Genomic DNA, 25,602 nt, shown 5'->3' on the forward strand with positions numbered 1-25,602 from the left:
CAGAGTGTAGTAGAGGTCTAATGGCCAGTAAAATTGTGAGACTCCTGTTTATTCCGTGTGCACTGTGGTCAAATCTTCTGAAAACACTTTAAATTTCCTGTACTAAGTACTGATATAAAAAGAACAATGAAAGATCAATTTGTGAGCTTATTCATTCCACATTACTTTAAAAACACATACAATGTTAAAAAAAAAAAAAAAAACATAATACCATCATCAGAACAAACCACCATTGTTTTGTCCCTACACAATCCATCAGGAATTACACTTTGCATCTGCGTACTTCTTGGCACAGCACTGAAAATTACTTGACAGAAGACAAAAAGCAAAAACAACTTGATATGGAGTCAGAAATATAAAGTATTACACAGTAAACATGTTTAATTACAAAGTCATGTAATTTTCCTTATACATCACTTCCTCACAGTTTAAAAATATGTTAAGGCCTGCGCCCTCGACTGTAAGGGAAATGAAATGACAACTCTGGAGTGGCAAAGTTGACCTACAAAAACAAATAAAACAAAACAATTTCAAGTACAAAAACAGCACCAAATAGAACGATTAGAACAAAGGTGCACTTCCAATGCTCTGCATGATTGACTGATGTGGTCGATGCAAAGGCCTCATGGGTGTTAAGAGTTTCCCACCGTACTCATCCCACAGTCAATTCCTGATTCCACGCAGGCCTCCATTCGAGCCAGCCTGCTCTGCTCCAACGCGATGGCCTCGGCCGAGTGCTTGCATTTTTCCGAGCCACACTGACAAGTGAAGTACTTGCTTTTTATGTCCCAAAAGCGATCTCCGTAGTCAAACCTAATGACAAAGACGAGCAGAGTTAAACTTCTATGTAGGAACCTCAAAGTACAATAATGCACATTTAGGGCTGCCATGCCTAGTCACGACTACGTCGACTATTAAAGCAGTTGACAACTAATTTAGTAGTTGACGAGTCATTTGCTTTGAACCTTGAACCAATGAAGCAGTGGTTTGATCCGCTGCTTTGTTGGATCTTTGCTTCACTCCTCTTCAGAAATGGCAACTCCGCTTCTTATTCTCTCTCAAAGCCATTAAAATATGTCAATCGTGAGTCACTTTTGTGCAGATTAAAGTGACTAACTGGGATTCCTGTCTTGTTGTGAAAAAGAAACGAGAATCGTCCTCTGTTCTGTTGCTCAAAACGCTGCGCCGCTGAGTCAAGTCAGAAAGACAGAGTCCACTCGGAATTTTCAAAGTGAATCGCCGTTTAAATCAAATGACATCTCTTTCCAAACACTGTAATACAAACAAACTGTAAATCGATCAAAATGTTTTTTTCCTTCCAAAATGAGAGTCCTGGCTGATGTGCAGCAGCCCAAGACTGTATGGCTGCAGAACTGCAGACTCCAACAGCCAGCTGAGCTCAGCTCAGAAGTATGGGGAGACATCCATGACGTTAATGTCTGACAGGAAATGTTTTGACAAAAACTACAGATTTTTTTTCTGTGTCCAGAGATCAAGGATCCACCATGTAGAGTTTATGTCCAGAGTTAAGGATCCAGTGACTAATTTCATATTTATTTACTTTAAAACTCAATAAAATGTTGTTGACCTAGAAAACCTGTAAAGCCTACTTGACTTGTAACACACAGAAAATTCAGAGGAGGTATCGATAAGGGAACTGATAAGGAATCAGATTGATTAGTGGAATCAGTAATGGTATCAATATCCATAAAATGCGATAAGCTGCAATTTACATATGATCCGACTAATCGCAAAAATAATCGCTGACTAGTCAACTATCAAAATAGTCGTTTGTGGCAGCTCTACACATGCTGTCCACAAATATTTAAAATATTATTAGACCAGCGATGATGAGAAAGTCAGGAGTGATTGAGTTTAGCATGAAAATATAGAATCAGCTGAGAACAGAGGATGTAGAGGAGGGGAAAAGAGGCTTTCAGAGTGTGATGATAAACATTCTCACCCGAGCTCTTGTCCACTGAGGATGTCTCTGGAGCTGAAGAAGGCAATGCGGGGAAATCTCAGGTCCTGGTGCAGCATGAACACGCGCACTGGGATCAGGTTGGGATCACAGAGGTGGTTAATGAAGCGGCTGATGTTGCCATAGTACCGTGCATCAATGCAGTACACCTCCCCGTCCTTCACAGAAAGCACAAGAGAAAAGATGGCTACAAGACTTCTTAATGACTCTGTATACATCTCATCTCAATAACTCTGACTCATTAAGATAAAGGAATAAAAATACTCAAGTCTCTAGTGAATTCAAGTTGCTATTGTATCTAGAACATGCCCACTTCTTATAATTCACAGCTATGTTCTGATGTATGATTTAGTCCTGGCAGTTAGGGAGTTATTAGAGGGGTAGATGTGTAGATTTGTCTAAAGGCATGAAATTTGACATAGCTGTAGGCCGGTCATGCTAAATTCATTATTGGAGGGCATCAGAGTCCATGATTTTTGGAGCCACCATATTGGACAAATCCATGATGACCGCCAGAAGACATTTGATTTTCTTATAACTTCACAACCAAAAGTCACAGGATCATGACTGAGGGTTCTCAAAGCGGAAAAACCCAAGTTATTTTATCCAAACGATTAAGCCTCATTGGATTTCTATAATGTGGCCACTCAAATGACTGCTAACTAGGCACACTCCAAAAATAAATTTAGTATTTTCTACTCTCTATCTGAGCCAAAAGACATTCTTGTAAACATATCTGTGCAATACCCACCTAATGGCTCCCTAAAATCGATTTAATTTGAATAACATATGTTTTCAACCTTCTCAACCTTTCAATCAGTGTACTTAGATGCATTTATGTCAAAACAGAGTACAGATTTGTATTCTCTGAGGTCAAAAATCTATTCAAAAAAGAACCCTCAATCATGATCCTATGATTCTTGGTTGTGAAGTTATGAGAAAATCAAATGGCGATCTTGGATTTGTCTAATATGGTGGCTCCAATAATTACAGAATCGGGTGCCGTCCAAAAATGAATTTAGCATGACGTGGCCCTATATCTGTGCCAAATGCCACACTTTTGGACAAATCTGCAAAATAATATTCTTTAGGGCCTAAACTAGATTACATTCAGCGGATTTCTTAGCAAACTGTTGCATAAATGTGAACTGTTAGCTTAAAATTTGGAGAATATTGTGTAGATCAGCTGTTGTGAAGGCACTGCATGTGCAAGTTCCGTTAAACTAATTGCTCATTATACTACTGGTTTATAATCAGTCAAACAGTGAACAGGACAAAATTCTCTCATTTTCCCATTAGAAACTTTTGTCCTTTTCACAAAACAGAATTTTTTAAATTAATTAATTTTAAAAGAGAGTTTCACCTTGTTGTCCAAGTCAAACAAATAGGAATCGTCTTCTCTAACGTCTGCCTCAGCGTCAGAGATCAGCTCCCCCACATACCTGTTTAAAACAGTTATGCTTAAGTTTTCAACTCTAAATTTTCATTTTAAAGTAACTTTTATTTATTTTTGCTCAGTGAAGCAAGCCTTCTTACTCGCAGATGAAGCTTCCCTGTGGAATGTCCTGCAAAGCTCGCACCCCCCAGCCCATCTTCTCTGTCCTGTAGAGCTGAAGACGAACTCTAAGCAAAGACAATGTAAAAACAGGCCACGCTGACACTCATCTCTTAGAAAAGAAATGAAATACATTTAACAAAAAAAAAAAAACCCCAAAAAAAAACAAACAAACTGTAGTACTGTTAATACTGTGACAACTCCACCTTTATTTTATTTTAAAATCAAGCTGTATTGCTGACACCATTTCCCCTTAAAGCCTAAAAATATACCCTATTTTAATTCTATTCCCTAATATCTTCATGTTGCATGAAACCAAAACCTACACAACTGTGCACCTTAAAGACAAATTAACATCCAGCATTAGATTGTTAAATTCCTTACTTGATGCCAGCCTGCACCACCCTGTTCTTGCATGTTCTGTGACAGGAACACACCATGTTACATTCAAATATAAGTGGAGGTTCAATTTTGTTGAACTCCTGCAGCAAACGTTGGTCCTGGAACAGAAATTGCAAAATAAATAGACATTAATTTCAGACCTGAATTAATCCGTTATTAGTGAATTTTGAACCTCACAGAGCTGGCAGGGTAAACATCTATCTTGACTACAAAATGTGCATCACTTTATTAAATCAAGAGTTTAGACTGTGATGATCAGTGATGTGAGTGACCCTGGGAAAAAAAATGTGTTTTTTTTTTTGTTTGTTTTTTTCATGACGTTGGGGCTGCAGCAACGAGTTTTTTTTTTTTTTGAAGGTGGGGGTATTACATTCAAGAGGAGCAGAAAATTTTATCCCTATTGAAAATTGACCTGATTTATGACTCCACCACTGTGCTTGCTGTCCGAGCAAATTCTGCCACCATTAAATGGAATCCAAGCAACCAATGCAGTAAAGGTGACAAAGGTACATGCCTGAGCATATTTAAATGAAAGGTCATTCTTGTCATTGTACTGTACATACAATGAAATTTGTCCTCTGCATTTAATCCATCCTAGTTACTTAGACACAATACTAACACACCAGTGGGCAGGCACAGTCCAGCGCCCGGGGACTAATTCCAGATGCCTTTGTTGGGGCAGACCCTAAATGAGCATGTATGGGATATTTTTATGACATATATCTTTGATTATATTTTTTTATAGAATAATGATTATGTGCCTTGAAAATCATTTCCATACCTTGTCATACCAGCAGCGAATGCTGAGCTGCCCGCAGAGGCAGTTACTGGATGAGCAGTCGTCAGTGCAGCTGCAGTGCTAGAAGAAAGACATTTTTAAGAAAGCATATGATGATACAACATCTGAGCCCCCCTAACAGAGACCGACTTGCACTTTACCTGTAAATGTGTAATGTTGCGGTCTATGTTCATTGCTGAAGTTTCACAGTTTTCTGAAATGTATTTGTAGTCTGAAGGACAGCCTTCATCATCCACTGCATTCACACATGGAATGGGCACATTTTCGTAGCCCTGTGCAATATCACTGGATCAGAAAAAGGAAATACAGAGGTCAAAAAACAGCAGGAAATAAGAAAACATGTCCGGTAAATCTATTGAAGAGGCCAACAGGTCTGTTAATACATGTAAGATATCAGACTGGAATTATTTTCCTTCATACAAATCTTCATATGATGTACTACCACTTTGTGAAGTTTCACTGAAATCTATCAATCTGTTTTCAGGGATTAAAATAATAATAAAAACAAAAAGTATAAATAATCTGACTGAATTTTTTTAGAACCAAATCATAAGCTGTTCACCATCTACCTTTTTATAGAAACCCTTTTGCGATCACCTCCTAAAATTTAAGGTAAACAAGGTGGAGACAGCTAAGAAAACAATTACAATCAACAGAAATCTTTTAAAATACAAAAGATTAAATACAAACTGAATTTCTTTTTCTTGGTATATAAGAAAGGGGTTGGTTGATTGATTGATTGATTGGTCAAAAAAGGATGAACAGAAATTCAAAACAAAGTTAAGATTTTCTCTTCATACTTTCCACCCCTGAGAAAATTCTTTGAAAATGAGGTAGCAAATGGTGCATTTTGAGTGCAATTTTGATGACTAGAACAAAAAGTCCATATTTATTTTACATAATTTCACAAAGTGAGGGTCGTGGTAGCAGAATTTTTTTTTAGTCATTCCCATTACAACACAGAAGTCATAACATAGAAGTCAAGCCACAACGAGGACACAATTGGGCAGCGTAGTCTCGTTTGAGGGCGGGCGCTAAAGGGGTAAAATATAACACATATGATGTAATTTCTCTACTTCCAGGGACAGAAACAGGGTAATTTTTCTGAGTTTTTGGGCAAATTACATGCAAACAAAGTGAAAATGCAAAGAAAAAGTGACGACGCTGTGGAAAGTGGACATGTGTTGCGGTTTGTTTATGACCCGGAGCTCAAACGTGTCAAGGCAGTTTTGCAGGCGACAGAACGTAGCTACTCTGGTTAGCTGTATAGGTTAACACTTACTGACACGACCTCTCCCATTTGCCTGGTCTTCCCTTCTCCACTGGAAACTGAAAAAAAAAACCCCTGCACTTTTCACAACTGCTTCGGTGATTGCAGCTGAAAACAAAATAGTACACCATTTTTCCATGTGAAGTTATGTTGCATATATATTGTGCAATGGGAGCAGATGTCAGTCAAATCCCGCGATATCACACAGGGTTCAAGCAAGACTGCACTGCCCTATTATGCAAAAATTTGAAATTGCACAGCTATGCATGGTAAACTGACTTAACAATATTCAATTAAACTTATTTGAAATGATATTCAATAATATAATAAGTTTGTCACTCATAGCTGCGTAGATTCAAGACGAGGTTCTAGATGATATGAGCTAAAATAAATCAGTTTTAAAACTGCGTCAGTGCTGTTTCATCATGTATCAGAGAAAATGAAACAGCTTAGATTGAACTAAAACATTACTGAGCCAATAGGACATCTGAACCACTTGGGTCAGAATTTATCTGTTTCATTGTCATTTTAATTTGTTTCCAGGTTGCCCACAGTAAATTCAGGTGGCATTAAGCGAGTGGGTGACCGGCTTTTTAAGCACAGTCAACACACGAAAATGACATGATCAGTCTTTCAGCAAAAACCCAGAATCAATGAGAAAAAATGTGGGAACTAATACTTTTTTAAAGAATCTATTTTTACAAACAACTGACCATCAATAGACTTCTTTGTTGCGAGAAACATCGCTGGAAGTTGTTGCGTTGACTGCGCAGACTTTTGGCAAACTTTGTGTTTCATGGTTTTGTATGGTCACGGAGGTGCTGTTTCCACATCAAGAGCCACAACTTATGGCAATTTAAGTTAAATACGATGCAAATGTCATATTTCATTATTTTTTTATATTTCACGCCACTTGATGTTACGCATAGGTCCTAAATAATGAGAGAGAGCTGTGTGTGTGTGCGTTTCTGTTCACTCCAACATCAAGCAGAGACGAGTGAGGAAGAATGTGCCCAATTAGAGAATCGGGTTCATTTATCTTAAAACAGTTGATCAGAAAAACACTTCTGCTGCTGCAGGAACATCACTGAAATACATAGATTTTTCACCAGATTTCATTCTAAATGCAGCTGAAAAATAACTTCAGGTCGGGCAAGTGAGGGATGTGAAGCACGAGTCCGACAGCACCGTTAACTCGCCAATGTCGAGCGGACAAGCGTTACTGTAGAGCCCTGTAATATATGGCCTTTTGGCAGCCCAATTGATGGAAATCCGTCGTAGCGACAGAGACCTTTAATCCCTGCATTCTGTACAAATGTAAATATTACAGGACACATCAATTTTGCACCAGAGTCCAATTATGCCCCCTCAAAGACAATGGACAAACAGGATGGACAGGGTGCTTCCTTTATACCTCCTAAACACTTGTTTTTAAGGGTAGAAAAAAAAAAACTTGACATATGTCTATTAAAGAGGAATGACATCTACCTGCAAATGATCCTTTCTGTCCGAATCATGCGATTTGTTATTCCTCTTCGCAGCTTCCTGTTAATTTGAAGCGCAACCCAAACCGGAGAATCGACCCGTGCGAGGCTGAGGGGTGTGTCTCCTTCTTTGTTGATGATATCAATATCTGCACCTCTGGACAGGAACAACCTGGAGAAGGAAGCAACAGAGAAATTAATGTGACAGCCACCCCAAATGCACGTTTTAGTCACTGCATGTTAGTACAACAACACAGGCAATTTACGATCTAAATTGCTGAAAGCCAGACGAAGGATACTGGCTGAGGAAATAATGACCGTGCTGGTGCAAAAAAAAAAAAAAAAAAAAAAATGGATATAAGAAAGTGCTCTTACCAAAAAAAATATCTCTCCATTTTATTTCATAAGCACATTTACAATAATTCAGTGCAGCAGCTCCAAGGCCAATCAGAGGACAGAAAACCTGGCTGCTGGTTGTAAGACTCACGTAACACATTCCAAGAAGCCTTCTCTGGCAGCGATGTGGAGCGGCGTATCTCCATGAATATTCATTGAAGCTAGGGAACAGCCCGCGTTCAAAACCAGCTCCGCTATGTCCACGCTTCCTGCATACGCTGCCCAGTGGAGGCACACGTTCAGCTCCTGGACAGAAAAGTGGGCGGAACATTTCGTTTCCAACAGCAGCATCATAAATAGAAGGAAAACCAAGGTGTATTCAGCATGAGCAGCGCAAGTCAACAGCGAAGCAAACCCACATCAACAGAACCCCAAACTCTACACTGACAACCAAGAAAGGTCTGGTATGAGAGAGCATGTGCTGTTTCTGCACACTGCCGCATCCACCTCAGTGTGAGCCCAGGGTCCTGATTAACAGCCACCCAAGCAAACAACTGGTGCATCCTCACCTCTTCAGCTGCTCTAATCATGCCCAGACAAATGCACCACATGGCCAAAAAGTTGTAGCTGACAGTCTGCCACGACATAAGTAGTATGCCTCATCTGAGTCTCTGTACGTATCTTCTCATTTGACACAAAGTCATACCATCAGCACCCAAGGATCCTCTGAAGACACGTCAGACCAAAGCTTTCCATACACTGGGTGCCGGTTATTGTCAAATTCTGACATCCACACAGTATAAAAGGAAATACAGGGACCCTGAAGACTTGGAGCTTGGTTTTCCTGAAACGATATCAGCTTCACCAAACACCTCTATCCACCAATCTTACAGCTCCCCAAGCTCCTCAGACATCTCTCAACCTCATAGGCCAAGCTCAAGGAAGGAAGGAAGGGGGAGAGAGAGAGAGAGAGAGAGAGACAGACAGACAGACAGTTTATTAATTCAGAAGGATATTATGTGGTGGTCTGTTACTCCCATTCACACAGATAAAACCCACATATTAAAATGCATATAAAAATAACAATAAATAATCAAGTAAAAAAGCAGAAGGCGTTTAAGGACTACATGGGACATTTACGGAATTTACGGCTCACATCTCCTGCTCCTGTCTGAAGTGGCTGCATTATACAGCCTGATAGCGCAAGGGACAAACGAGTTCTTCAGTCTCCCAGTGGAGCACCTCACTGAGAGGAATCTGTTGCTCACTGTGCTTCTCTGGTGAGAGAAGACCGAGTTCAGTGGGTGGTTCTGATTGGACAGGATCGCCCTGATCTTGGAGAGCATCCTGTGCTCCACCACCTTCTCCACAGAGTCCAGACCCAGTCCAACCAGAGCCTGCCTTCTTAATGAGCCATTTCAGCCGGAGAATGTCTTTTTTCTTAGAACTGCCCCCCCAACACACAACACCATAAAAAAGGGACACTGGACACAATGGACTGATAAACCATGTACAGAAGGTTCGGACTGACACTACTAAAAGAAGCCAGCCTTCTAGGAAAGTACATCCTGCTCTGCCCCTTCTTGTACACAGCGTCCATGTCGGCTGTCCAGCTCAGCCTGTTGTCCAGCTGCAGCCGCAGTGACATGAGCATCACTGCGGCAATACAAGAGGTGATTGAGAAGTTTTAAACCTAAGCCAGAAGGGAGTGGTACTCCATATTTTCCATTCTGAGAAACCAACATTTCTCAACACTGCACACATTAACTCAAAAGGTCACATATTCACATGATGACTTAGTGGTTAGCACTGATGCCTCAAGGCAAAAAGGCCATGAGATTGCTTCACAGCCTTTCTGTACAGAGTTTGCATGTTCTCCCAGTATCTGAGTGGGTTTCCTCCGGGTACTCCAATTTCCTCCCACAACCAAACAAATGCTTATTTAGGGTCTGCTCCTTTTCTCTGCCCCCTGACTAAGGCAGCGTCTCTACAACTTGAGTTGGTCCCCGGGCATCAGACTGTGGCTGCCCACTGCACCTAGTAGTTGGATTGTGTTCAATTGTAATCAGGCCTAAAATACATCCCCAACAAATGTCAAAATTCACTGCCAAGTGTCCACTTCTAGACAGCACTCATGGTGCTGGTGTGTAGGCCATCTATGAAAATCAACAACTTATTGGGCAATTCTCAGGATGTTCCAAAAAGCAGCCTGATCAACCGAATAAAGTACTTTGTGAAGTTCAACACAAGTCACATAGAAGCCCTGTTGATATTCAAGCTTGTGTTTAATGAGTACTAGCAGAGCTAGGATGGGGTTAGTGGTTCACTTCTTGGGCATGAAAACATACTGCTTTGGTAACCCAGCAGTAACCAGCTGGCACTGAAAGCGTAAAACATTGATTACAGCTGTGCAACAAGAATTTAGTAGTTTGTAATCAGCCCTTAAACTGGAGTGAAAAGCTCATCCCCCATTGGCATCCCTTTGGTGCAATTTTCTATGTTGGATTACATTAGCATTGAGTCATATTTTTGATTTAAGTTGGATTCCAAGGAACTGCATGAAATCTAACTTACCTTGTCAGTGATGGTGACATCAGCTCCTCTGTTTAGCAGTGCTTTGATCACCTCAACGTGTTTGTGCTCTGCAGCCCAGATGATCGGTGTCCAGCCACCACTGTCCTGGGCATGGACAATCCATAGACAATCATTACTACAACCCCTGGCAATAATTATGGAATCACCGGCCTCGGAGGATGTTCATTCAGTTGTTTAATTTTGTAGAAAAAAAGCAGATCACAGACATGACACAAAACTAAAGTCATTTCAAATGGCAACTTTCTGGCTTTAAGAAACAGTATAAGAAATCAAGAAAAAAAAATTGTGGCAGTCAGTAACGGTTAGTTTTTTAGACTAAGCAGAGGGAAAAAAATATGGACTCACTCAATTCTGAGGAATAAATTATGGAATCACCCTGTAAATTTTCATCCCCAAAACTAACACCTGCATCAAATCAGATCTGCTCATTAGTCTGTATCTAAAAAGGAGTGATCACACCTTGGAGAGCTGTTGCACCAAGTGGACTGACATGAATCATGGCTCCAACACGAGAGATGTCAATTGAAACAAAGGAGAGGATTATCAAACTCTTAAAAGAGGGTAAATCATCACGCAATGTTGCAAAAGAGGTTGGTTGTTCAGCTGTGTCTAAACTATGGACCAAATACAAACAACATGGGAAGGTTGTTAAAGGCAAACATACTGGTAGACCAAGGAAGACATCAAAGCGTCAAGACAGAAAAGTTAAAGCAATATGTCTCAAAAATCGAAAATGCACAACAAAATAAATGAGGAACGAATGGGAGAAAACTGGAGTCAACGTCTGTGACCGAACTGTAAGAAACCGCCTAAAGGAAATGGGATTTACATACAGAAAAGCTAAACGAAAGCCATCATTAACACCTAAACAGAAAAACAAGGTTACAATGGGCTAAGAAAAAGCAATCGTGGACTGTGGATGACTGGATGAAAGTCATATTCAGTGATGAATCTGCATTGGGCAAGGTGATGATGCTGGAACTTTTGTTTGGTGCCGTTCCAATGAGATTTATAAAGATGACTGCCTGCAGAGAACATGTAAATTTCCACAGTCATTGATGATATGGGGCTGCATGTCAGATAAAAGCACTGGGGAGATGGCTGTCATTGCATCATCAATAAATGCACAAGTTTACGTTGATATTTTGGACACTTTTCTTATCCCATCAATTGAAAGGATGTTTGGGGATGATGAAATCATTTTTCAAGATGATAATGCACCTTGCCATAGAGCAAAAACTGTGAAAACATTCCTTGCAAAAAGACACATAGGGTCAATAGGGCCTGCAAATAGTCCGGATCTTAATCCAATTGAAAATCTTTGGTGGAAGTTGAAGAAAATGGTCCATGACAAGGCTCTAACCTGCAAAGCTGATCTGGCAACAGCAATCAGAGAAAGTTGGAGCCAGATTGATGAAGAGTACTGTTTGTCACTCATTAAGTCCATGCCTCAGAGACTGCAAGCTGTTATAAAAGCCAGAGGTGGTGCAGCAAAATACTGTGATGTGTTGGAGCGTTCTTTTGTTTTTCATGATTCCATATTTTTTCCCTCTGCTTGGTCTAAAAACGTAACCGTTACTGACTGCCACAATTTTTTTTTCCTGATTTCTTATACTGTTTCTTAAAGCCAGAAAGTTGCCATCTGAAATGACTTTAGTTTTGTGTCATGTCTGTGATCTGCTTTTTTTCTACAAAATTAAACAACTGAATGAACAACCTCTGAGGCCGGTGATTCCATAATTTTTGCCAGGGGTTGTACACTGACACTTGTAATCAGTGTGAACCAGCTTCAGTAAGGCAGATATAATGCATTTTGTTGAATGATCACACACCTTCTGTTAAGGCTGCACTTGCACATTTTGAGCAATGTGGAGTTAAATACAATGGTATTATTTCAACCATTTAAAAAAACAAAAAACTAACAAACATCAATAATGGGTATGAGATTATGGGTCTTAAATTGCACTGAAAGCTACACGAAGACTAGATGAAGCCAAATGGCAAATAACCCAACCGGAGGACACTTCTGAGAGGTTAGTCAGAGATGGAGGAAGCCGAGCTAAACAGATGGAGGAGTCCCCAGTAACTGAGATGGAGGTAAAGAAAGCAGTCTCATTAATGAATAATGATAATTCACCTGCTAATGATGGTTTCCCAGTTGAATACTACAAAGAATACATGGCTATTATAGCCCCAATAATGTGTAAAGTGTACCAAGAAATATTCATGAAAGGGGAGATGCCTCACACTTTTAATGAGACCTGGATAATGTCAATCCAAAGCAGATAAGGACACAACTGACCCCTCAAATGTTAGACTGATAAGCTTGCTCAATTTGGATTACAAAATATTGACAAAAGTCTTAGCATTAAGAATACAACAGGTAATCATCTAATCATTTAACAATGTTGCTGCATTTGATGTGGTTAAATCAAACAAAGAAGGTTCCTTTGTTATTTCTCTAGATGCTGAAAAGGCCTTTGATAAGGTGGAATTGGAATTTTTGGTTTTTACCTTGATATAATTTGGTTTTGGGCCAGGCTTTATTAAATGGGTGAGGAAGTTACATAAAGAATGCCATAATTTCACAGTTTTTTGGTCTTACTAGAGGAAAGCATCGGGGCTGTACACTTAGTCCTTTACTTTTTATATTTTTTTGGAAGTACTAGCTATTGCCATTACATATACCCCACATGTTCAAGGGATTGAAGGGGATACTAAGGAGCACAAATTACTGCTTTATGCGAATGATATCTTGAAGGCTGTAACTGATCTGGTGTCCTCTCTGCTGCACTTAATAAACAATATAATTTTTTTTTCAAAGCTATCAGGTCATACAATTAACTTGAATAAATCAGAGGCCATGCCAATTTCAAAAAATTGTTCTTGAAATATAGTTGAGAGGTTTATTTTCAAAAGGACTTCAGTAGGAATGAAGTATTGTGGAATCAAATTAAGCCAAGATTTTGAAGAGATATTTCAATTAAATTTTAGCCCCCTGTTAGAAAAGATAAAAACACATTTAAATGACAAATGATCAAACTTACTTTATGGGGTAAAATTAACATCATAAAAATGGTAGTTTCTCCCCATTTCAACTATGTAGCTATAATGCTACCCATCAAAATATCAAACATAATTTTATTAAAAAACACAAAGGTATACATAGTGAAGTTTTTTTTTTTTTTGTGGGAGCAGAAAAGACCAAGAATAAATTTAAACAAATTGTACATATCCAAAAACAAGTTTTGGAGATATTTACAGATAAGGAATTGTGTGATCTTCAGCTATAAAATTGCTAGTAATAGCAGTCTTGGGTATCCGAGTCTGCCACAGGAGTGTCACACAGCCTCACAGGTTTAGAAAACTACCAGTAGTTTCAGGAGCACTGACTGTATTAACATGAAAAGGTTCTGGGAGAAGGATTTTGGGGAGGAAATTGAACAAGAGATATGGTTGACAATTTCAGCAGAATGTGGCAAATTCACTCAATATAAAACACTTCATAGGTATTATCATACACCAGTAAGGTAACACAGAATGAAACTGATGCCTGATCATTTATGCTGGAAATGCCACATAACAACGGGAACTTTTCTTCATTGTATTTCGGAATGCACTCAAATTGGACTATTCTGAGTGATGGACATTCTAAATGGATGGTATGGCACTAGAATTCCTTTGATTCCACATCTTGTTTTTTTTTTCTTGTTAAGGGATAAGTCTTGAGTGTTAAAATGGTCAAAGTCTACTTTTTCAGTTATTATGACTGGTATAATTACAGCTTTAAGGATCATCTTGAGACACTGGAAAACAACCAGGGCTCCGGATGTGGAAGAATGGCTAGACACAATTGTGGAAACAGCAGCATATGAGTGTATGCTCAACAGACTGAAAGGAGAAGTGGATGATGGGACTTCATTATGGAATAAGTGTTGGACTTATGCAAGAAGGTTTTCTGTTTAGTTAATACTGACAAAAAAAATTTGTATTCTGTGTCCTTTTTGGTTTTCTGTTATTTTACTTCATGCGACTGTTTATTATGTACTGTGCCTATCAAAAAACTAATAAAACTTAAATTATATTTTTAAAAAACCCACAACACCACCACCTTAGGACAGCTCTGTTGTAACTTGACACTGTATATATGAAATAAACTGAAATGAACAACAACAATGGGCATGAATATATATGGTCCTATAAAGGGAACAAGCTACCGCTTCATTTACTTGTGCATTTACTTCAACCTGCCCCGTCTCCAGTAGCATGTTGACAATTTCCAGGTTGCCCAACTTGGCTGCATGGTGGAGGCCAGTGTAGTCATCCTCCTCCTGAAAAAAATCATTTTAGGCTGTTCAGACAGGCAGATTTAAAAAGTTTAAGTCTTTAAAAATATCTTCAGACACTGGAATGTGTAACAACCACAAAACCGTAAGTTTACATTTATGTTACTTTCAGAAACGAACAGACACTCACAACATGGTAAACACATGCACCACTCTGGACCAGGTAACGAGCCACCTCCACATGATTGTTGACGATTGCTTCCAACAAAGGGGTCCTCATAGCTTTGTCTTTGGCATCAACTTCAGCACCAGCCTGTCAGCACAGAGTCAAAAATAATCTTTAATCTCACGCACAAAACCCACAAAAAAAGTTTTCAAAATATAAAGTGTGGGGAACTATTTCAGAAGAGGAATGTTGCTTTCAAATATTCCTATAGCATTCTTTTCACTCGACTTTCTTCCTTTATGCTTATTCAATAGGCTTTAACAAATAAATAAACTGAGCCAACTCAAAGGTAGAAGGGTAAAAAAAAAAAAAATTAACAACACTACACTAAAATTCTCACCTGTACTAGTATGTAACAGACTTCCAACAGACCTCTTTGTGCTGCAGCATGTAATGCAGAGCGTCTGTTCTGAGAATCAGGCTGGTATGTTGGATCGATACCTTCCACTAGGAATCACAGACACACACCACGTTAGTGCACAATTTAAAGCAATGGACCTTGGATCTACAACCCCAAACCAGAAAATGTTGAGATGGTATGAAGATTTAGAAAAAAAAGTGATTCTTCTATTTATTTCATTATAGACAGTATCATCTCAAGATATCCATGTTGTGTTTTTCTGGTCAACTTCATTTTATTTGTTAATATGCAACCATTACTGCATTTAAGACCTACAACACACTCCAAAATAAAAAAAGGGACACTAAAGCATTTACACTTTGTAATGCTGCCATGTCTTCTCACACTACTTAAAAGATGTTTTGACACTGAGGACAAAAAGTGGAGTGTTTTATGTGTTATTTGTTCCCAATTTTCTTGCAAACATGTCTTAAAGTGTCGAACAGTATGGGGGTGTTGTTTTTTGTTGTTGTTTTGCATTTTCCATCTCATCCCAACTGTTTCTGATTTGGAGTTGCAGACATGCAATTAAAGAAGCTTGCCCTTTAAATTTTTTATTTATTTAAATCAGCGTGCAGTGTTTGTAGCAGCGCCCACACTAAAAACACTCACTCAGCATAAGCAGGACTCTCAGCACCTCGCCTTGCTTGGCAGCAGGGTAGAGCTGACGGGGGTGGAACCTTAGTTTCTTCCTCCTGGTTAAGTACAAACACCAGTAACCAGTGTTAACTGAAAAACCCTGCAGTTCTCTTTTCTACTGATACCATACAACATAGCAGTGAAGAGCTAAATCAAAACAAAAAGGACATTTTTTTTTCTCAGTTACTATAACCTCAACCTTGCTTCTGGGCTGTCCATTCAGGCCATCTGTCACTGTGAACATTGTCTCTACATGATTGTTTACCTGTAACATTTATATCACTGCATGTTCTGACAATTCTGTTGTTTTCTTAGTTTGCCCAAAGCTGATGGTCACCCCACTGAGATTTGTCTACTTGCGGTTTCTTCCTAATCAAAGAATGCCTGAGGGAGCTTTTCCTGACTACTGCCACCATTGTGCTTGCTCGTGGGGTGGGTAAACCTTGCTTGTGTAAAGCACCTTGGAGGGACATTAGTTCTGATTTTGTCACTGTATAAATAAGATGAATGGAACTGGGGGTGAGTAAAACCTTAACTCAGAGTCAAACCTCTCAGTGTCCTGTGAAAGAATGGCTTTCTGAAGTGCAGTCCTGCTGGGCCCAGGTGGAAGTGCACTGGGGCTGATGGGTTTTCCATTTGGCATGCAAAGGGAAGGTCCCACACTGTCCACGCCCTCCTCTGCTGGGGGTATTAATGTCTCAGGGGCTGCTGAGACTACAATCTGCGGTGGCTGCTGCTGTTCCACTTCCTGCGCTGCTAGCCCATGGCTACGCATACGCGCACTGATTAAAGCAAGAGGTAAATGTGGATTAACTTCTTTCCTTGGCTCAAGTCAAACCAACCACTATCTTTTCCTATTTAATCTAGTTTTACCTGACGGGTCTTTCAGGCATTTTCCCATCCTTCATTCCACCTGTGGAGGCTGTGAAGGACGGTGCCGTGGGGGTGGGTGGTGGGAGAGATGGGGTGGTAGTAGAGGAAGCTGACATGGTTACAACTGTGGCTGAGGAGGGCATAGCTGAGCTGAAGGAGGGGATGGTGACCTCTTGAGCCTCTGAGGCATCCTCACCACAGTGTGGGCAAAAAAGCATCTCCCCGTTTCCGCGGTTGCGCCCGCCGGCCAGCACTGTCACACAGCCACGGTGGAAACGGTGAGCAATGCGCTGGTCTGGGCAGCACTCCAGAAAGGTTCCCTTTAAGGAGAAGATGATGATCAGATATGGCACGAGCGCAAGAAACAAACTATGTTACTGGCACGGGACTTAGATCTTTTAGCTGTTCTGCTCCCCGGCTCTGGAATACACTCCCACAAGGCCTCCATACAGTAACATCTCTGCCCACCTTCAAATCGCAGCTCAAAACTTATTCATCAGATTACCTTGTATGAGACCATTCCCCACTCACTACTATTTTACATCATATATGTGATGTATTTTAAACTGTTTTAGTCATTTGAATTGTATCTATCTGGACTAATTATTGTAGTAATTTGTTCATTTTAATAGGTTTATGTTTATCTGTTGTAAGGTGACCTTGAGAGTTGTGAAAGACACCTAAAAATAAAATGTACTACACTGGTCACCAAGATTTTCCTTGCATGGAGTTTTCCAATGAATTCTGGGTAATTTGGGGATGCTGAGTCTGAATCTGGTGTTAGTTTTTGCCAATCACATCATGTTTATGAGATATTTGTCATATACGTATTTTTCATATCAAGCATTGAAGCAAAAGCTGCAGTCTCGCACACCTGTTTGGTGCCATCAACAATATTACGTCTTGTTCACATTTTGTGGAGCTGGTTTAAAAACTATGCTTTTGGAGCTGCGTTTGTGCATGATAATTATTGGCATCAAACTCATCCATGAATGAGCATCTTTTGCGTAATCTATCAATACAGAACATGCAGATTGCAAAAAAAAAAAAAAGTGATGTGATAGAGGAAATCTGAGCTCAGATTGTGATTCAGCACCCCAAAATTACCCTAAATCAGTTCTCAAAGTCCATGCAAGAATTTTTTTGACCAGTGTTATTATTTAGAAATGTAGTCATAGTAAAATCATGGAAAACTAAGCCAAGAAACTGCTACTCCCTTACCGTGAGACAAAAGTATCCACAACCGGGGCAGCAGTGGTGTTAACCATGTGTGAGCGATGGGCATCGCAAAGAACCATGAGGGCCACTGCGACTTGATGGCCGCATTGTTTCCCCTTTAATAGTCCGACTGGTGCAAGCCCTCAGCTGAAAAAGCAGAACAAGAGAGGAACAAAAGAGGAGGTGAAGTTTTATGTCACCTTTGTGTACACCTGCAAACACAAATTAAACCAATAAAAAAAAAAAACCTCTCCATTGATGCTCTCAGTGGCCATGCACTGTCTGCTGACAATGTGATTGGTGTTGTCAACACGTGGGGCCTCTCCATCCTACAGCTGCACAGAGGAAGCTCCTCCATCCGCTCTGTATCTCCTGCGTCGCTGTCGTCTGCACAGAATAGTTAATTGTTCATAAAACTAATGAATCATTATAAGACAGTCATCCTTTTAAATCAACGTGATCACAATACTGTGTAAAAGGATCACCAGCTGTGAATGCTGACATATCCAGATAAATGCAGAGGGACTGCTGTGGATTACACACAGCCAGTTACTAAAGTCATTCAGAAACAGAAGTTTTCTCACAGATCGTCTTTTAGTCAGAACTTTTATTCTCTCAGAACATCTTTCTTGGACAGTGTGGCTTTTTGCATGATTGGCATTAATGAAGAACATATAAGATTACACTTTTCAGCCAATCCACATTATAGTCACCGCTGTAACCAATAAACCCACCATGATTAGGAGAAAGCGTCAGACTGTCAGCAGCAGCGATGTCCAGTGCACCTAATGGAACCTCTGTGTATTCAGTAGGATTTACTCCTGGAGAAAATTTATATAAAGTGAACATTATAAACAAAGGCCATGAGGAAAAAACAAAACTGGAAATTAAGCAATTAATTGCAGATGGTATCAGCACAAATTGATGTTGCTCACCTCCCCGTATCTCCACCACATCAGTGGTGTTTCCGTCTTTGTCTTGATCTGATTGCAGCCATGAAGAATCATCACTTTCATTTCTAATCTGGACACCACTCTGTGTGTCAGACTGTGAACTCTGTAAAGCAGAAATGCTCTCAGTCAGCATAAACATGCTACATCCATGCCAAATTGTGATTTAGCACTAACACTACAGGCCCACAATTTAATTCTGTAATCAAACATTTGCATTACGCATTTACAGTAGCTGTATATGCAACAGCGTTCTAGCAGGAATGAGAACATCTATCTCTTCTGGACAAAAGACTGTTTCTCAAACATATGTACATGATGATGGGATTGTCATTGCAAAGAATTAACATCCTGCATGTGGTGTGAGGTTTGTACTTCTTTCTTTGTGAAGATCAGCACGGGTAGAGGATCTGTTTAGTGAGGACCATTTTGGAAAATAAGGACAATTAGGCCGACCATCACAAGTTTTTAATGAAAAGGCTTCCAGAGGCTGTAATAATGCTCATCTCAAAGTGATTCTTCAAAATCCAAGGTGACAACTTGACTGAGAGAGACATCTAGAGTTTAAATGCAGTACCAGTTTATTTCTAAGTATAGCAGAAAGGGTGGTCCTCCCTCCCAATGGCGATTCCTGGACCTCACTTTGGTACCCGTACAGGAAGGGGGAGTGTGTGTGTGTGAGAGAAACACCACTGATACAAAAAATTCAACGTAATACAGCCTAAAGCCTGGTTCACACGGGCAAGATAATTAGGGCCAATATTGGACCAGATCTTCCCCTTCCAACAATCTTAAGGACCCCCGACAATCGTGATGACTCTAAAGATAAGCTTATCAGATATTCCTGCCGTGTATGGTGTGTTAAGAGTGCTCTCCTGATCTGCTTGGAAGGAAGTCAGCGCGTGCCGACCACAAAATCGGTGATATTCAACATGTTGGATTGTCTTGGCCCGATATCGCAGCGTGCGTGGTGTCCTCCGACCACAAATGAGCACACAGCCCTGCTGAATGTGCAAAATCAGAAAGCAAGGTGATGGACCACGTAGCGGAAAATAAGAGATCAAAAACAGCTGTTCTGACTTACCAGAAAGTCCGGGGGTCGCGCTGTCTCCACTCCTTTAAGAACGCCTTTTCTTTTTGTATTGTTTTTCCCCCCTCCGTTTTAAATAGTCCACAAACTATCTCCGTCGGTTTACTCTGAAGTCATGTTTAATCTTGAGAGATTTCACAAGATTTCCTGTCTGACCTGGGAATGTTCGTGTGTGAAATCTGTGTGGTGGTGTTGTCTTTACCGTGTGGCTCAACACCACACACTGTACGACCAAACCTGTTAGATCTATGATTTTTTTTATCTTCATGTGCAGATAATTTTAAAATCCTGCCATGTGAACCAGGCATAAGTGTGAAGTGTGAATCTCAATCTCTGTTCTTACAAGCTGCCTTCCTTTAAACACCTTTATACTTGAGATACAGCACAGGAAAAATCCTCTTCCATAGGAAAAGACAGAATATTTGACCCATGTATCTGCATGGGATTAGTATAACCTGAGGTAATTCTACAGATCGTTTTACAGAAGGTTAAGTCTTTGGGATCTTTACTATCATGGGAGTGTGCAGTCCATGAACATGACAAGGCATTCGGATAGGACTAAAAATCACAGAGAAACTCTGGTAATAAGTACATTACCCCACCTCCCAAGATCAAACGAAGCAATCCGAATACGGCTGGTGCACCCTCACCCACCCACTTCATGACAGAATCACTTGCATAATTTGATACTCCTCTCTATCTTTAGCATGCAGCCTTGCTTCTCTTTCACCATCATCAGACTATAAAATTAACAATTAAAAATTAAGTAATTGCAATAATAAGAATTACATTTTTCTTCTGTAAAAGTCAAACACATATATAAGCGCTATAGCAGAGCTCTCACACTGTCATCTTAGTGAGCAGATTACATACTAGACACATTAGCCTGAACCCCCCCCCCCCCCCCTCGAATATTTAGAGATTATTAAATCTGGCAACCAAATTGTTCCTTTGTAAACTGGAATGGAAATCCCAAACAGACAGGAGGTCCATTTGAATATTTGCTGATTGTTCAAGTAACCCCATTCCCACCCCAAGAGAGAACCGCTCAATCTTGCGATACAGAATAATGTTTGTTCACCACTGTGAGTAAGTGATCACATTCAATGGACAGACCTTATTTGAGTCTTGGCTTGACTGAATGTCAAGCTGAATTGTCTCTTCTGCTCCCTCCTCAGATTTCCTCACACAGCTGCTACTTTTCATTGGTAAGGACTTTGTAACAGACTCCACTCTTTTATGGAACAAAGCTTCTTCCTGATTTTTAAGAGAAATCAAGAAAATAAGCAGCCATATTGTTTTTTTTTTTTTTTTTTTTTTTGTGAAGTAACTATGTACCAGTAAAGATAGTGATTTCTGTTTACCACAGTTTGAGCACTGTTGGGAATGTTCTCAGACTTCTCATGGGTGTTATCAGACAAATCCAGTCTTCTCCTTTTTGCAGCTGTTGGGAAAATGTCATCCTTTTAACAATGAAACGTGTGACCAAGAGAGGTTTAACTTCAACATCTATTCATACATAAATACAGTGCAACCTTGATGATTTCACATAAACATTGAGTTATTACAATAACTAACCTGTTTCAGTGTCAGTGGAAAGGCAGGAAGAGGACCCTGAAATAATCACAGGTCCAACTGGGCTCTCAACATTGGCCATCTGTGCAACCAAATTAATCAATTAGTAATGAAGATTTGATCACAGAATTCAAATGGTGCTGTAGTTGGTAAATGTGTTGCTTATTTAGTCAGCCTGACACAGATAATGTCAAATACCACAAGACATGGCTAGATAATTTATTTTACATTGCTGAGGACGTATTGAAGCTCACCTGTGTTAGGGGTGGCCTGTTCATAGTCTTGCGTGCTCGATGTATCTTGTGTGGGGATGGAGACACAGATGGAGATGAGGAAGGTGTGGCAGAAGAGGATGAGGAAGAGAGAGGCGCAGGTGGCAAGACAGGTTTACTGCTGCTAGGTCCAGAAACACTCATCTTTGCTCGGCCAGGGGAAAATGCTGAAGAAGTAGAAGGAGACGAGGACAGTGAAGAGGAAAAGTGATGGAAGTGACTTTGCTGCATGTCCTACAAAGGAAAAAAGCAGAAGCAATTACCACTTGTATTATTCACCTTCAGGATCAATAAAGTTCCTCCACATCCAGACACACCTGTCAGCAACACTAGTGAAAACTGAGATAAAGATACAAGCTTCACCTGCAGCATATTTGTTTGGTGGAGAGGAAACAGAGGACTGTTTTTCATCTTCCTCTAACGCTTTGGAATTATCCTTCCCAAACTGTAGTTGTGATGACAACAACGATGAAATACCTCCCATGGGTTCAGTCTTCTCATCTCCAGCTGTGCAGGAGCCGTTATCTGGGAATGGGGAAGAGCTCTCAGTAGACTTTTAAAATAAGTAGTAACCCTAAGTGAATATCACAGTAAAAAAAAGTTTTATATGTTACCAAATCCGGCCTCTCTGTCAATGGTGTGAGAGTGAAATCCATTTTTCATACCTTTCTTTTCTTGACCTGGCTCCGGTATCTGTGCTGCTTGTATTTCTAAGACATCTTCTTTAGCAGACTCCTAACAGACATAAAAAAGCACATAGCAGCAAAATGTGAGAGCATATAAAAATATGCTTTTTGTTTTAATAAATTATGTTATGTTGGATGAGGAATGAAAAGATACTCTATTTGATATCACATAATATAATTAATGTTGGTCTTAACCCCACTGCAACCACACTAATACCTCTTGGAACCAGGACATGCTTGAGATATTTTAATGCAAATCTGATAAACAATACAACTAAAGATAAAATCACTGGTTCAAAAACAGAAACTTGCCAAACTATTTTGATAAACAATCATCTAAAGTAATTTATAAATGATCTATTTTTATTTGTTCTTGCTTATCGAATATGAGGACTGACTGGTTTTATATTTATGTGAGATTAACTTGTTTTGTCAGGACAATTTTGGAAAAAAAAACAAAAAAAAAAACAACAACAAAAAAGCCTATGGTTGGGTAGAGCTAGAAACTGTAAAATAAAAACAAAAATTGTGAAAGTAATGCAGTGCACGCAGTGCATCCCCTGCATGTTTTCCAGCTCTTCCTCAATCAAGAGCTTGGAAAGGCACACATGGAAAACATGCTGGACAATTTGAACTCCAGAACAGGGCTGGTGACCCTAATTCACAGATTTGTTATGTCTCACAAATCCATATTAACCCTCTGGGGTCCGAGGGCATTTTTTGGACAGTTCACTCGCCTGGCATAAATGTTTTATTATTGCTGTTAACAGCTCTCCCTGCATCCCACAATCAAGTTTTATGTCTCTTTTTTCAGAACAAACTGTGCTTTCAGAATATATATGTTTTTGTTGTGTTTTATAAGTGTAATAAAGGTTTACAATCAAAAATAGGCAAGAAAAAATAAAGCAAAAAATAATTTTCCACACACATTTATTCAAAACACACAGCAAACCAAACTATAATAAACAACTGTTTTGACACTTTATAAAGGTAATTTGAGGTCTTGTGTGAAAGACTGTACAACACAAAGGATCAAACATTAAACACAAATGCACATTTTGAACAATATATACAAAATGGCCTATGCGTTTTGTTGTCCATTGATATGGTAACAGTGCTTAAATAACGCAGAGAAAGCAACAGAGTTATCCAGTAACATTCACATGCAAAACTGGTGGAGCAATCCTGATAGTTACACACTCTTTGTTTAAGCATGTGAGATTGTCATCAAAGGCTCTCCATCTGCTCCTGCTTTCACTGATCGCTGTGCGTAATGGCGCAGGGCACACTGGTATGTACTAATAGTATGTACTCATTGGAGCACCCATGGGGGCTATTCAAACAGGCCAACTAGTAACATATCACTCCTGAAAACCAGATCTTTTGGTCTTTTCACGTGAGGTATATCTGCCCTACGATTAGATTTTGGCAAAACCCATGTGACGGTGAACACTTCCGAGTGGAACACTCACATTACGCACCGTCCTCACACCGCTTCTATGAGGAGTACAAAGATGGGCCGATGGTGTGCTCAAAAGGTCTGCAGAGTTACCTTTTCCGCAAAAAAAAAAGTAACTTTCTATCATATCATTAAAAAGTTATTTATAATTTAGTAAAGCTTGGTCTTAGCCGTCATATACAACGGCGTCTGCCCCAGAGGGTTAATAACAGGGCTGGCATTATTTTTTTTTAAATAATCAAAAATTATTTTGAGATGGTTTGGACATGTGCAGAGGAGGGACCCAGATTGATCTGCTGTGGTGACCCATAATGGGAACAGCTGAAAGACAAAGAAGAAGAATTTTTTTAATAAATCAGTAAATCAAAATATGAAATCAGTACCTAATGGTATGATTTCATTTTATTTTCATTTCATTTTATGATTTATGTTTTAACATGTCAATAAAGATTGTAACTAATCATATTATTTATATAGTCTCATTTAGAAGCGCGAAATAAATAAAAATGAAAAAAGCATGACTTTTTAGAAAAAAGTCGATTTTTTTATTTTTATTTTATTTATTTATTTTTTTGCCGGCCCCAAATTAATAACCGACAAACTTTTTCTTTCGATTTTTTTTTAACTTCAAAATACCATAAAACTTTTCAGCCAATGGCCGGTGTTCTCTGTTGTTACGTCAGCGCCGCCTTCAAGCAATCAAATCATTCATATCTTAACACAAACCAAAGCAGCAGCCTAAAACAAAAATAGGCCACAAAGCGCTATATAACAACCAGTAATGGACGTAGGGCAATAAATGCGTGGTCATACAACTCATAAAAATCGACAACACGCCATTATTATGACTGCTGCAGTCCTTTCACACAAAACTTCACATAAGCTAACATTGTTAGCACTGTAGCATATCCTGCGAGCTAGCAGCTCCTACAACGACATGGTAAATTGGAATAATTTGCAACGCGACGAACCGCAGTTGTCGCATGATACCTTTCCTGTACTCTGTAATTCGTGTTCGAGTGTTAAACATGAACTGCATTACCACGCAACTGGTTTTACCTTTGTCGTCGTCTCGCTCTCAGATGCAGACATGTTTCTCAGAGCGTGCTGACGTACGACGTGCGTGCCGTTTCGCCAGCCGATCCCGCCTTCTTTGTCTGTTGATTCGGCGAAGGCTGATCAGAAGTCAGCGCGTGTATCTTGGCGCAACGACGTTCAGCAGAGAAAACGTCGCGTCTCGCGAAGAAGACAGATTCAAAGTCAGTTTAGTCGCGAAAGGCCACAGTTCAGGAAATGTGCCGCGTTCAACAAGAGGCCAAAAAGTAAACAGAGGTGGCACCGTTTGGCAAGAGAGTAAGTGCGTGAACAAACGTTCAATTGATTTTTTAAGCTAAGGCAGTAACTGGGTAGGTTGCTCATACTTTGCTGGCAGCTTTTCATTGTTTGTCTGCCAAGTTGTTATTACGGCGAGACGTCAGTGCGCTAACTAGCATCAGAAGCTAAGTG

The 25,602-nt window shown here is 39.8% G+C and overlaps 1 protein-coding gene across 1 annotated transcript; it reads right to left on the reverse strand.

Annotated features, from left to right (window-relative positions):
• On the reverse strand, positions 1–25,236 carry LOC117501374 (histone-lysine N-methyltransferase EHMT2-like). The gene is given in 31 exon segments (XM_034160236.1): positions 1–813; positions 1,964–2,139; positions 3,345–3,423; positions 3,518–3,604; positions 3,921–4,036; positions 4,720–4,797; positions 4,878–5,022; positions 7,496–7,663; positions 7,979–8,133; positions 10,402–10,506; positions 14,652–14,753; positions 14,899–15,021; positions 15,275–15,381; positions 15,947–16,029; positions 16,522–16,755; positions 16,847–17,166; positions 18,068–18,108; positions 18,111–18,153; positions 18,155–18,211; positions 18,313–18,387; positions 18,390–18,451; positions 18,799–18,885; positions 19,000–19,120; positions 21,221–21,361; positions 21,469–21,548; positions 21,683–21,761; positions 21,934–22,155; positions 22,157–22,185; positions 22,315–22,476; positions 22,617–22,686; positions 25,156–25,236. Coding segments are annotated over 31 exon segments (3,561 nt in total). The 5' UTR covers positions 25,189–25,236; the 3' UTR covers positions 1–632.
• Between the last annotated feature and the right edge of the window lie 366 nt (positions 25,237–25,602).

Source organism: Thalassophryne amazonica, chromosome 20 (assembly GCF_902500255.1).
Source record: "Thalassophryne amazonica chromosome 20, fThaAma1.1, whole genome shotgun sequence".
Taxonomy (NCBI): Eukaryota; Metazoa; Chordata; class Actinopteri; order Batrachoidiformes; family Batrachoididae; genus Thalassophryne; species Thalassophryne amazonica.